This window comes from Vidua chalybeata, chromosome 7, assembly GCF_026979565.1.
Source record: "Vidua chalybeata isolate OUT-0048 chromosome 7, bVidCha1 merged haplotype, whole genome shotgun sequence".
Taxonomy (NCBI): domain Eukaryota; kingdom Metazoa; phylum Chordata; class Aves; order Passeriformes; family Viduidae; genus Vidua; species Vidua chalybeata.
The window spans coordinates 16,138,637-16,151,756 of record NC_071536.1 but is presented as its reverse complement, the minus strand read 5'-3'; the positions used below and the strand labels follow the sequence as shown (position 1 = coordinate 16,151,756).

Sequence of the window (13,120 nt, the reverse complement as noted above, 5' to 3'; positions counted from 1 at the left end):
TCAGGTTCATTTGGATTCTTGTTTTCTCCAACTAAAACACCAATGTTTGGTACCCTATTGGAGAACTTTAATGTCTTTCTGCTTTGACCCTTTTCTTTCCAGATCAGATGGCATATTACACCTGCCTTACAGAGAACCAAAGGTCATCCTTCATCATACTCTTCGTACTCATAGTATGCTTGTCCCCCCATCTTTGGAGACTAAATAGATAATTTAACTACATGCTTTGTCTGTTTTAATCTTTCATGATATGAATATGATAATGCCATTTATAAACAGTATCAGATCTAAAAGTAATGAGTGTGAGGCATCTTGTGGGTCATCTTTCACAAATCAATTGATAGTCTGCAAAAGTAAAAGAGCAATAAATTTTCCTCAAAGGCTATGGACTGTTGAGCAGGCAGATCCATTACATTGGATTGGGTTAAGTGTCTCAGCCATGCAGGCAACAGTAGAGCTAATGATTTTTTCTTTAACCTTCAGATTTAGGTGAAGAGTTGCTTTTACAGAACAGGAAAGGACTGTCTGTCTTTTCAGAATAATAAAGCATGTTAATTTAAATGAAAGCAAAGACTGTCTCTTGTTTCCCCTCAAAGGTCAGACAAGTGGCAAGATTTAAAAAGGAGGACCCAGTGAAATTATTTGGCTTCCACGATGCTAACAGCAGTAAGCCAAGGGAAAGAACTAAGCGAGAGATGGTATTTTATTGTGAGAATGAAATACTGTCCTGTGTTATTCTACAAGCTTCACTTTTGTGATAAACTGTAGCAAAGGACATGAAATTTTGTTTTACTCTCTCTGGTTTTTTTACTAGCTGACAAGATGCAACTTTGGGTGCAGAATCTTTTTAGTCTTCATACCTGTGTATGAAATCTCCTTTTCTGTGTGGAGAGAAACGGATACTTCCTCTGACATAGCCCAATGTTCTTCTTCTGTTGGTACTTTAAAGACAGAGTCTAACATTAATTTTTTTTTTCTGGTGTAATGTAATGTACAATAATAAATATCCCATTTGGAGTTTCTTAAAAAAATAACTATTATTTCCTGACACCACCCACACCCAGAGTAATTGGGAAAAATATCTCTAGTATTTCTTAAAGACTCTGTAAAAGTTCCTCTGGGATTACAGTGGATCATAGTGATGGGCTTGGTAGTTTAAGGTTAATGGTTGGACTCAATGACCTTAATGTCTTGTGCAACTTAAATTATTCTATAATTCTAAATTTGAACCTCAAGAGACATGCCAGACCAATAGGCCTGAAGCTCTGGTAGTCTTACATGAGCACAATCTGTTTTTAGATTAACCCATGGGCACAACTACCTTCTGGTGGTGGAGACACTTTTCTCTTTTGAACAGCAATGGATACTCTTTCTTCTCTGGCAGTTTTCCTCTGTGCTTCTGGCACTTTAAAGATAGTAATTGTAAGAATGCTAGCTTCTAAAAGAAATCACACACATTCTGAAATTCATATGAAAGAATTACAGACAAACAATTAGGAGCAAATAGCACACTATTTAAAAGAAAGTATAATAAACACAACAATCACATGAGACATACAAATAATATATAGTAAAATACTATATCTAATATTAGAGTAATAGATATATAGACAAAAAGAGTGAACAGAATATTCACATATCATGAAGTAAAATGGAATGAAGATGAAAGTAAGCAGTAAATACTTTGTCTCTAAACTCTTCAGAAACTCAATTAAACCACAGAACATCAGACACACAGGGCACATAACAAAATCAAACACAAGAAAAGCACAGAAACAGAGAACATATTTGTAAGTTTGAAACACTTCACTGAATATTGACAATATTATAAACATTGATTTTTTTTAAATTTTTGTGTTCATTTTTTTTTCACTGAGAAAATGTTGTCACTCAACTTTGCAAGCATTTAAGCATCCAGAGTGATTAATGAAATTAAATAGTAGCTAAAAAATGTAAAGAATGAAGGTGCATGACTATTCTCTGTCACACTCAGCAGTATATTGAAGGGGAAAAGATGAAGGTCCTTTTCATTTATCACCAAATCAGGAGAGACAGATCTTAATAACTAGGCAGAATGTAAGTATGATGCACATGGATGTCTGATATTTAAAAGCCATCTCTACTTCCAAAAGGACTTGTATACCTTTAGCTGGTGGAGCTGCCACTTTCTGTGAAATTGGAACAGGCACTTTGTCTTCTAGCACAGGCTTCTTGGGCACTGCTAGCAATTTTTAAAAAAAGTTTGTTGTAATAGATGTTAAATTAATCACAGTATACAAACATAAGCAGATGACAAAACAGAAATGAGAGACTTGACATTTCTTCAAGTAAAAAAAAAAAAAAGACAGCAAACACTGAACATTAAAGTCTGTATTAGATAACTAGACATAAATACAAACCACTATTCTCAGACAAGACTTCTCTAGAGTAACTCAGAAAATTTATATACCTTTTTTTGGTGGAGCCACTTCTTTTTTAGCAACTGCAACTTTTTCTTCTGTGATAATTTTCCTGTGCACTTCAGTCACTTAAAAATAATGTGCAAGGATATTTAATTACAATATTTGAAATGCAGATATATGTTTCTTTTACTTATTCTGATTGTTTAAAAGAAGTGCTAAGTGAACTTCAACAGCAACAAAAATAAGACACTGCTGAAGAACATCCTTTACATTCATAGCACCCAAATGAGTAGAGTCAAAAGAAAGGGGAGATCCCTACAAAGGTTATAGATACTAACAAACAAAACTGCATTTAAGTAAATTGCCTAAACACAAATACTGCAAGACGTAACTAAAAAATCTCCATGGCACTAATCTGTTTACCTTTGGTTGTTGGAGGTTCTTCAAATTCTGCCTCAAAAGTGGGCACCAATGCTTCTTCAGGTTCTTAAAAAAGATTGTGTAACTTTAGAAAATTTGTTTGGTTTCATCAACAGGTATAAGATAGAAGATGGAATAACATATAAATAACACATAATAACATATAAATCTCATCAAGACAGCACAGGTCACAAGTGTCATTGTAGACAAACAGACATAAAACCATGTTTAATGTTGAAGAAATTTGATACCAGAGATATATGTTTTATCAACAATACAATCCCCAACCAAGGCATATGTGTTAAAAATGGAATGCAGCAAAAAATGCTTTTTTTTTTTGCAACAGGAACAAACACTGATATACCTTTTGCTGGTGGAGCCACCATTTTTTTAGACACAGGAACAGGCACTTTCTCTTTAGGAACTGCTTTCTTATGAACTTCAGGAACTTTAGAAAAATGAGCAAGATGAGAAGGAAGATGGGAAAGAATGTTAAAGTATAATATTTGCAATTGCCTACTACGCAATGTGTTTTACTGAGTTAACACAAACAAGAATTTTCAAAGTGCAAGGTGGAATTTGAGACAGCATTCATCACTGTGAGAAGACACCACCTATGTCAACATGTACAAGCAAGACAGTAAGACAAACATAATCCCTTTGAAGACACATCAACCAGTTGAGGAACTGCTTTATACCTTTAACTCCTGGAGCTTCCTTAGGAGCAGCTGGGATTTTTGGCTCAGGGACAACTCTCCTGTGCTTCTCAGGCACTTTAAAAGATTACAATACATAGTTTTACACAGAGGAATAGTATCACTATAGCACAAACACATACAAAAATGCCAAAAATTGACATAAACATGTAGTGGCAACATAATGTTGAGAATGATGAAACAACTCATAGGTTGTAGTGAAATGAACTTATACCTTTTGTGGGTGGGGCTTCCTCTCTTTTTGGAACAGTTACTGTCTCCTCTATGTAGTAAGACTCTTCTTCAGTCACTTTTTAAAAGAGTAAAATATAAAATTACTTAAGTTTAAGTATTCACATATATTACTGTCTTTATGCCCTTGGTAATCAACAAAATATTTGTAAGACAAAAATAAACAGTGTGCTTTATTAACAGACTCTTCTGGGATGACAAAATCTACATTCAAGCCATCCTGCTTCCACTGAGGCCAATGGAAAGACTCCAAGCGACTTAAATGGAACCAAGAGACTGAGCTCTCATCTCGTATTTGCATGGAATTTGAAAATGCTCCATTCCTCTGTCCACTAACTCATTAATGTTGAAATTTGTCCATTTTGAGAAACCTTCTTTCCCAAATACTGAGAAAATTCCTTGACTAAAGATGTCCCTAGAAAAATCTGTGGTGTCACTAGTCATAGAAACTGTCAGTCAGTGTTACTGTCCTTCACAGTATTATGTGACCACCAATAAACTTCCAGGTGGAAACAATAGTTATTTTAAAGTGAAATTATCTGAGGAACCCGAGTGCATCATGGTATTTGGAAGAACATTTACTTTATTCAAGCAACCTGGTGGAAGAGGAACTTCCAACAGAGGATTTTTGTAAACAGAAAGAAGTCTTGACAGATCTCAATATCAAAGAGATAACTTATTATTTTCACTGTATTGAAACATTACTCCACTTTTCAAAAGCAAGTAATAGAAGTTGTAGAAATTAAAATTAAAATTTATAAGTTATAAAACATATTTATGTAGTACTAATTTTTTTCCATATGAATAAAGCAGATATTAATCCAAACTGTCTATTAGGTATAGACCAAAAATTACTTTTTTGCTTTTGTCTAGTAGTCCTGAATTGTTATCATACCTTCAGAAATCTCTTCTCTGTGTATGGAAATAGATACTTCCTCTCTTTCTTCTTCAGACCATTCTTCAACAGTTGGTTCTTTAAGGAAAAGTATTAGTTTTAGTATTTTTGGAGGATGGATAGATGGAGAGAGGGAAGGATTAATGGATAAAGAAGATGAAGTCAAATTAGAAGTTCTGTATGGCAATGACAGATATGCATACAATCCAGAAAGTGCTGTGCACTGTATGCATATGTATGATTTGTTATAAATTATGTGGTTTGTCCATGTCCCAGGTTCTCTATTGTGTATTTTTGTATCTAATACCATTCACTGGTCAACTGTCAGTTCACTAGAATGCCTCAGCTCTCCAAATTTCCCCATCACAAAAGCTGAAGTGGGGGAACAAGAGTGAAAGAATTAGATGTTTCTCCTTGATCCAACTGTATGAAAGTGAGGACAGGAAAAAATGAGATGGATAAGTCAAGAACTGAAAGGAAATACTGGCATGTATTCATCTACAAATGTGCCTGTATCAGGAAAAACCTCAACTAGTTCTGGAGAAAAGGTTAATTTGCCGGAGACAGAAACTAACACTGCATGTATCCATATGAATGTGTATTTGCAAGTTCATATTTTAGATGGACATGTTCCGAATTTTCTTCTAAAAATTCATTAATGGTTTTTAAAAGAAAGTGCAAATTTTCTTGACTGGGTAGTTATTAATGGGACATAAAAACAGACAAAATTCTGATTTCAGTTATCTCGAAGCAGATATTATGTGGAATTATACTAACATAACACAACTGATCTCAATCTTCCCTGAACATGAGAATGTGAACTGAAAGCAGGTGAGAAGCTAACACTGCAGAGGGAAGCAGTATTTTATCTTCAGGGCTACAGAGAGTTTTGTAGTGAGTATGACAAATGGATGGTTACAGCCTTAATTTGTGGAGTCTAAAATAAGCAGTACATCCATATTTGCTACTGCAAAATGAGGCATCTTCAGATGAGGCCCTCGTCTGAAGATTATTGTATTCAGTAGTAGAATAGTAGAGATTTCCATTTCTGTCAGTGTGGTGGGATCCTGACATCCAATACTGAAATTGTAAATGGCACTTTAGGAGGCTTTTAACTGCCTGCAGTTCAACACAAAACTTATGCAAGGTAACTATCAAAAATGTTTGGTGTATTTTGATCTTGATATTAGAACAACAGACTTGCAGACATAGTGCAAGTTTCTCACTATTGTCTGCTTATAGTGTACCTTCAGGGGATGGGATTTCCTCTGGAATGGCAACAGATATTCTTTCTTCTGTAATAAGTACTCTTTCTTCAAAAGTGGCTTTCTTCTGAACTTCAGGCACTTTGAAAGATAATGATGTTAAATGTATGCTTTTCCAATTCCATTGTGAAAACATAGCTTCAAAATGCTAAATCTAGGTTTCCAAAGAAGGGTACTGAGTACATAAAATATAACAGAGATTCAATATTTAGAAAGAATACTATGTAAGTATTGCACACGAGATACAACATACTGTAGCGATTGATTATGTAAATCAGAACAGCAGAACTCACAGGAGAAGCACAAATCAACGACTAATAACAGCACAGAACTTAGAGACAGAAGCTAAGAAATAGCATATTCTTGTATTCTACTTGAAAGCATACCTTTAGCTGGAGGAGCCTCAATTTTTTTAGGAACAGCAGGAGATACTTTTTCTTTAGGGACAGGTTTCTTAGGAACTGCAGGCACTTAAAAAAAGTATTTTTTTAGAATATTTAAAGTAAAACCTGGCACATGCATCATGCAAGAGAAATGTGTTGTTGAGAATGACTACACGTGGATATGTTCTGCTTACCAAACATGACAGTTGACTAAATTGAGATAAATGCAATGTTCTAAAGATTACAATAAATGATATTAAAGTGAACTGTATTGTACCTTTTTCAGGGGGAGGTTCTACTTTAGGAACATACAGCATTTTTAGTTCTGGAGCTGGTTTTTTTGGTATTTCTGGCACTTCAAAGATATTAATTATAATATAATCAGGTTAAATTAGCAAGTTTTTAAAGAATAAATCTACAGCACACCTACACACAAAACTGACACAAATGATACACATTCACATAGATGAAGTACCAGTATAACCAGATTAACTTGGCAATCAAACCGAAAATTTGACATAAACAAAATGCTTAAGATAATAAGAAAATAACATTATTTTTTATAGTGTACCTTTAGGTGTTGGAGCTTCCTCTCTTTTTGGAACAGCAACTTTTTTCTCTGGGGGAGCTTTCTTAGGAACCTCCGGCACTTAAAAAATCATAAAGTATAAGATAACTGAATTCTAATTTTCAAGGATTTATTGGAGTACTACAGATTTCTTTAATCCATTTGTAAGAGTATCAAGACACACCACATAACACATTCATACACTTAATTAACATAGAAAGATCTATGACAAGAGCAACATATGTTTGATAAAAAACAAAATCAAACCAGTTGCTTGAAGACTATTAAATACTTAAAGACTGATTTCTTAACTCAAGAATGAGTTAAGAAGAATGGGATGCTCAAATATACTCCTTTGGGGAAAAGAACACATTGTTTTTCTTCAGGCACAGTTTTTCTAGCCCTTCAAAAACTCTAAAGGTATTAAAATTAATCTAGGTAATCTATCTAAGGCTTTTGAATGCCTTACATGAGACACTCACACATAACACACAAAGATTACATTTATCATATGTATTGAGAGTATAAGAGAAGTTAGGAAAAGAGGACATTAGCACAGAACTGGTTAAAGTCCACATTCAAAAGATGCTGTACCTTTTGCTGGGGGAGCCACCTCCTTTTTAGCAACAGCAACTTTCTTTTCTGGAACAGCTTTCTTAGGGGCTTCAGGCACTTTGGAAAACATTGTAAGAGATCTTTAGTTTTTGGAACACTAATCCAGATTTGAAAAATCCAAGATTGTTTTATACAATGAAGACAGTGCTTGGACAAGGAGCTGACACTACAACTGTGTCAACTGCAACCGACACAATACAATGTAGAGCTTTTGGGACAAATGTGGACAGTACAGGAAAGACATTATGATACAGTATAAAACTCCTATGTTAAAATCACTGCACTAATACCTTTCATTTTACTCTCTTGAAGTAAAAACACTCTACACTTGCCTGAAAAAGCCACACAACTTACATAGAAATAATAAGCACAAGATAGTTAAGAAAGAAAAGGACCTAAGCTGAGATAAATTCAAGCTGTAAGTCATAGAACAATTGAAAAACTGAAATTGTGCAACGGAGACAATGCAAAATCAAATAATGCGTACGGAGATTGTGCAACAACAAAGACACACAGAGAGTAAATTCCTAAATATATGCAAGAAAACATTAAAAATAATACAAAGAAAGAAAATTTGTTTGGGCTTTGCTTCTTTCTTTTTTTACTAGAGCAGTAGAAATACCTTTAGCTGATGGAACTTCTGTTTTAGGCACAGGAACAGGCTTTCTTTCTTCTGGAACACGCCTCTTTGGTATCTCAGGCACTTTAAAAGATAGGTGGTGACCATTTAGGAGACAGTTAATATAACTGGTAAACCACAGTAGGCTACTCTTAACATGGTGTATAAGCAAACACTAAATGCCAAAAATTAATCTGTTTTATTAAACAGATACAACAAACCCATCTCACAAAAGGATCTACTAAAGGAATTATTTAAAGCAGTCATGAAGAAGAGTAAGATAGAAATGCAATAAGGCTTGAAGATTTGAGACCAGAGCCATAGAGAAATTGAAAGATCTCAGTTCTGATATGCTATCCTTTGGCAAACATTGTTACAGACAGATAATCTGAAAGTTCAGAAAAACAGAGCAGATGTTGATGCAAAGACTTTATTCACCTTCAACATGAGAGATCTCCAGTTCCGTAGAAACAACTTCTTCCTCCTCCTCAACCTCTCTATGTGCTACAATAGGAATTTTAAAGATATTAAATGTTAAGATAGGAAATAGCAATGTCCATAGTAAATCTGAAAAACTTCAATAAGATATTATGTGTGTACAGTACACAATCATCACTGAAACATATATGTTAATATGTAAAAAAATTAATCCAGAAAATGAAGAGCATGTGCAAATCTCACAATGAATTTTGATTCAAATTAAAACAAACAAACAAACAAATATTTATTAGACTCCCATCCATAATCAAACTACCTTCAATTGGGTAAACAGCTTCAAAGAATCTTTCTTCAACTGTTTTCTCATGCTCTGTTGGTTCTTCAAAGAAAAGTATGTAAACAATATTAAGATAAAATAGTTGAAATATTTCCTTCTATTAAGCTAAATAATACTAAAGCTACATAACACAATGGACAAAAAAAGCGAGGCATACTGAAAGACAAATGTACAATATGTCTAAATATGTAATTTGCCATTCATAAAAATAGAAAGAAAGTATAGTAGGATTGATAGATTGTTTTGATTTGGGTACACAGACTTTTAGTTTTGTACATACCTGTAACATCATATGAACACTCTTCTTCTCTGTGGACAGAAACTGACATCTTTTCTTCTGAAACAGTCCATGTTTCTACTGTTGGTACTTTAAAGATAGGATTTTGTTTTAGTATTTAATATTCTAGATCCACATTAGCGGTAGTCAGCATGTGAGTTTTTATCAGGTCTTTATCGGTATTGCACATTAAAATCTTAGACATATTTAGACAGTCAGTGTTCATATTGTAAAATACTGAACACAGAACAAGCACACAAGTATAATATTTAGTATTTGTTAAAGACTAAAGACACAGACACCTTTAACCCACACATTTGAAACAACATGCATGCATAGGCTTTTGGAAATGGTACATCAGAAGAATTCTAAAAGTGGTTCTTCAAAGATATTTTTGGGCATGGGGACCCAATTATACTTATTATGTAAGGATAGGCCAGCAAGCAGAATAGATGAAGAAACAGCTAAGTCACACTGCAATGTGACCGTAGGCTCTTTAAACAAGAACCAAAAGGCTATCCACAAATATGTTAAAAGCAGACTTTATAAAAAACAAAAGCATGGTAGACATACTAATTAAACACTGAGAGCAGTCACAGCATGACTACTACTATGGATCCAGATACATACATACAGGCCCACATATTCCAAAGAAGCACAGAAACACATTGGATGCTGAAAAAAGTGTAAACTGCAATTCAAAGATGCTGATCTGTACCTTCCTTTTTCATAACTTTTTCCTCAACGACCACTGGTGTAGGTTTTGGTGGCAGAACTTTCTTGGTAACTGTTGGCATTAGAATTTTGTTACTCAGTCAAACATGCAGCAGAGAGATCAAAATAAGTCTACAGCAATCTATTAATGATGTTGAAAATACAACAAACACGACAAACAATCGAACTCAGCATCTAAGTCAGGCTTCTTGGAATCACATAAAGCAAGATAAGGAATGTGTTTGTTTCTTTTTATTGCTATATTCTAAAGGAACTCAGGGCATTTAGAACACAGGTCATTTCCTGATACTTACTGAATTGCAGCTGACAGAATCCTGCTGCAGAATGGGAAATGCTACACAAAAGGAAGTAGCTACTAAGAGAATAATGGTGCATATTTATTTTATAACCAAAGAATTAACCAAAGCATTTTGATAGATGGGTCAAAATGGAAAGCTTAGCAAGATAGGGATTTCATATCTTCAGCTTAGATTGAAACACACTATTTCACCCAGTGTAATTTTATACACACTTCCTTTCTTAGAGCACTGGTAGTGAATAGCATTTAGTATTTTCCCCTAAAAAGCTTTTAATCTTCTTTTTAAAGACTTCAGCAGAAGCTTTTATTAGATGTTTCAAAGACTGAAAAATTGATCAGACCATGTTAAGTAAAGACAAAGCATATGCAGATCAGCTAAGTAACAAAAGGCACAACTTTCACAGAAAGATGACATTAAGATAATTAAACAGTATTTACCCTCAGCCCTTTTGACTTTTTCTTCTGCAACCCTCTGAGTGGTTACCTCCACTTTTTCATCGACAGGTTTCTTGACAACTGCAAGTAATTCAGATAGATTTATTGTTCAAGTAATCTTGCAAATTGTGGAAACAAACAAGATAGAATTGGGTGGGCTTTTGGTTTTTTTTTAGGATGTTATAAACCTTGTGCTCTGTTATGAATCCTGTGCTCTGTTCAGTGCATTGTTTAATGGTGGTGATGGCAGTGAGGCCCACTCTGCCCTAAGAGATATGCAGTGATCTAAGTGGAAAACACTTTCCAGAGGGGCAGCATTTAATTTCTTAAAAGTTACATTCATGCCCTAGGCTAATATACAGGAAGAAGGAAGGATAACTGAAGCTCCGTTTGATTTTTCTATCAATTCTTGTTTTGATTCAACTACGTTTGAACAGAGAGCTCAGAAATATGAGGTGGGAGAAGAGAGTTGCTATGACCCTTGCTCATCTTACTACCCAACATAAAGAGAATTTTCTTCTTTCCAATGAAATGTGAATAACCAGCACCATTCAGCTTGAAGGAGCTGCATGAAAGATCTTAATCTGTTTCTGCTAGTTTTCTGGGAAAGTCATACCTTTTTGAACAGTTACTTCCTTCTTTTCCTTCTTCTCAGCTATAATGGCTGGTGGTTTTCGCTCAGGCACGGGTTTCTTAGGAACTTCGGTCACTTAAAAAAAAAATAACATCACTTAGTAATAAAAAATATGTTGTCTAAAGGCTCTGTAGACAGAAAGGTATTAGTTATGCCATTATAGTTTTATGAATTTTAAAAGCACACAGAGAGTTTTGGAGATCCACTTGTTGAAGTAAAATGTTTTGCTTATTCCCAAGTTTCATTTTTTCTCATCAGAGCCAAATTTTGTCCCTAGAGGCATACATGTTACTAATCCCCCAGACAGTAATAACAAGCGCAAAATACAGCCATTGACTTCAATCAATAAATGTGTGAAACACTGAAGTAAATCAAGTCTATCTACAGCACAGGAAAATTATAGAAGAAATAGCCGAAAACCTAAAAATTACACATATCCTAACTACTAGCTACTAACTCATGTTAGGTTTTAAAGACCTGCAAAGTTCATTGGCAATGAATTTCTAATGTATCCATTCCTATCTGCATCCAGACCTTGTGATATCTTGTGTTATCATCAAGTGTCACTTAAAATTTGTCAGCACATTATGGTTCCAGATATTTTAGCAAAAGCAAAACCAGAAAAATGTTGCCTAATTCAAAATGCTGGAGCCTTAACAATAAATAGGAGAAAAGAGAAGAAATAAAATGACATGATAGTTCAAATACCTTCTTCATGAATTATTCTTTTTTCTTCATAAGTCACTTCTCTTTTCTCATAAGCTTCTTCCCATTCCTCTTCCCCTTCATCATAGCCCTCTTCCTTGACATAATAGTCATGATCTTCACCATAATCTTCTTCCCATTCTTCATAAATTTCTTTGGGTGTTTCATGTATTTTCTTTTCTTCATGTATCTCTTCTCTCCTTGCCATGGATGTTATTTTGATCTCTTTGGGCTTCTCTGGTAGCACCTCAGGAACTTAAAATAAATAAATTGATTATTCATATCATAGTGTGGAATTTGCAAGGCATATTGGATGTTCACATTTAGTGAAAGTATTTCACCCTCACGGATGGTTTAAAGAAGGGACTATTTTTTAGGCAGTCACAATCAGCTTGGATTTTAAATGTGTGCTTTTAACATAAAGCCAGAAATAGAACAATTGTGATAGACTGAAGTTATTTCAAAACAAAACACCTTGTTTCCACAAGGTAATTTCACTCTTTTAAAAAAGTTTTCAAACTAAGGAAAAAAGTTACCTTTAGGTGGCAGGACTTCTTCAGGAGCTTTTTTAACCACCTTTTGGGGGACTTTCTTTAATGGAACCTTTTTCTCTGCTTAAACATAATAGAATTAAAAAATTAAATTAAAAAACCTTAAGAACCCCTAGAAAGCCAAACAAACAAAAATCCAAAAACCAACTGTCATAATGAAACATGAACATAGTATTCAAATACTGTAAGGACTTTTACCTGGCTTTTTCTCCTCTGGAGGTGGAACAAGAGGCAGAAGAATGGGAATAGGGGCAGCTTGTAGGAAAAATGAAATATTTAGAACAAAATTTAAGTTTGATATGTCCTTGTAAATGAAAAAAATCCTGGTTTGAGAAAATGGATTCTATTATTTTATTGCAGCTGCAGAATAAAAGCAAACACGGTGCTTATTCTGAGAGTTTACAGCAGCTGAATAAATATCATTTGAGTGGGAATCCCCAGTCTACTTTTTTGAACTCTGAATGTCCTCAGCTTTTATTTTTATTGCTGCCATCACTCTTCTATCTTTGCTGATGGCAATTCATCTAAATATCAAATCTTTCCCTTCCTGCTGCCACTGCAAGCATTTACTAAATTATCCTGGAAAAAAACCCAAG

The 13,120-nt window shown here is 34.4% G+C and overlaps 1 protein-coding gene across 1 annotated transcript in view; it reads right to left on the bottom strand.

The window, feature by feature from the left end:
* The window catches only part of TTN (titin), a 236,396-nt gene that overhangs the window by 136,364 nt on the left and 86,912 nt on the right, over positions 1 to 13,120 (bottom strand). The window contains exons 108-128 of the mRNA XM_053947624.1: positions 12,723 to 12,779; positions 12,510 to 12,587; positions 11,977 to 12,228; positions 11,251 to 11,343; positions 10,638 to 10,715; positions 9,885 to 9,953; positions 9,170 to 9,256; positions 8,869 to 8,931; positions 8,553 to 8,618; positions 8,118 to 8,198; positions 7,475 to 7,552; positions 6,884 to 6,961; positions 6,316 to 6,399; positions 5,912 to 6,010; positions 4,665 to 4,742; positions 3,753 to 3,827; positions 3,521 to 3,595; positions 3,187 to 3,270; positions 2,826 to 2,888; positions 2,144 to 2,221; positions 1,322 to 1,438 (exon numbers count right to left, since the gene is read on the bottom strand). Of these exons, the coding sequence (XP_053803599.1) occupies positions 1,322 to 1,438; positions 2,144 to 2,221; positions 2,826 to 2,888; positions 3,187 to 3,270; positions 3,521 to 3,595; positions 3,753 to 3,827; positions 4,665 to 4,742; positions 5,912 to 6,010; positions 6,316 to 6,399; positions 6,884 to 6,961; positions 7,475 to 7,552; positions 8,118 to 8,198; positions 8,553 to 8,618; positions 8,869 to 8,931; positions 9,170 to 9,256; positions 9,885 to 9,953; positions 10,638 to 10,715; positions 11,251 to 11,343; positions 11,977 to 12,228; positions 12,510 to 12,587; positions 12,723 to 12,779 (1,833 nt within the window). The remainder of the gene's footprint in view (positions 1 to 1,321; positions 1,439 to 2,143; positions 2,222 to 2,825; positions 2,889 to 3,186; positions 3,271 to 3,520; positions 3,596 to 3,752; positions 3,828 to 4,664; positions 4,743 to 5,911; positions 6,011 to 6,315; positions 6,400 to 6,883; positions 6,962 to 7,474; positions 7,553 to 8,117; positions 8,199 to 8,552; positions 8,619 to 8,868; positions 8,932 to 9,169; positions 9,257 to 9,884; positions 9,954 to 10,637; positions 10,716 to 11,250; positions 11,344 to 11,976; positions 12,229 to 12,509; positions 12,588 to 12,722; positions 12,780 to 13,120) is intronic.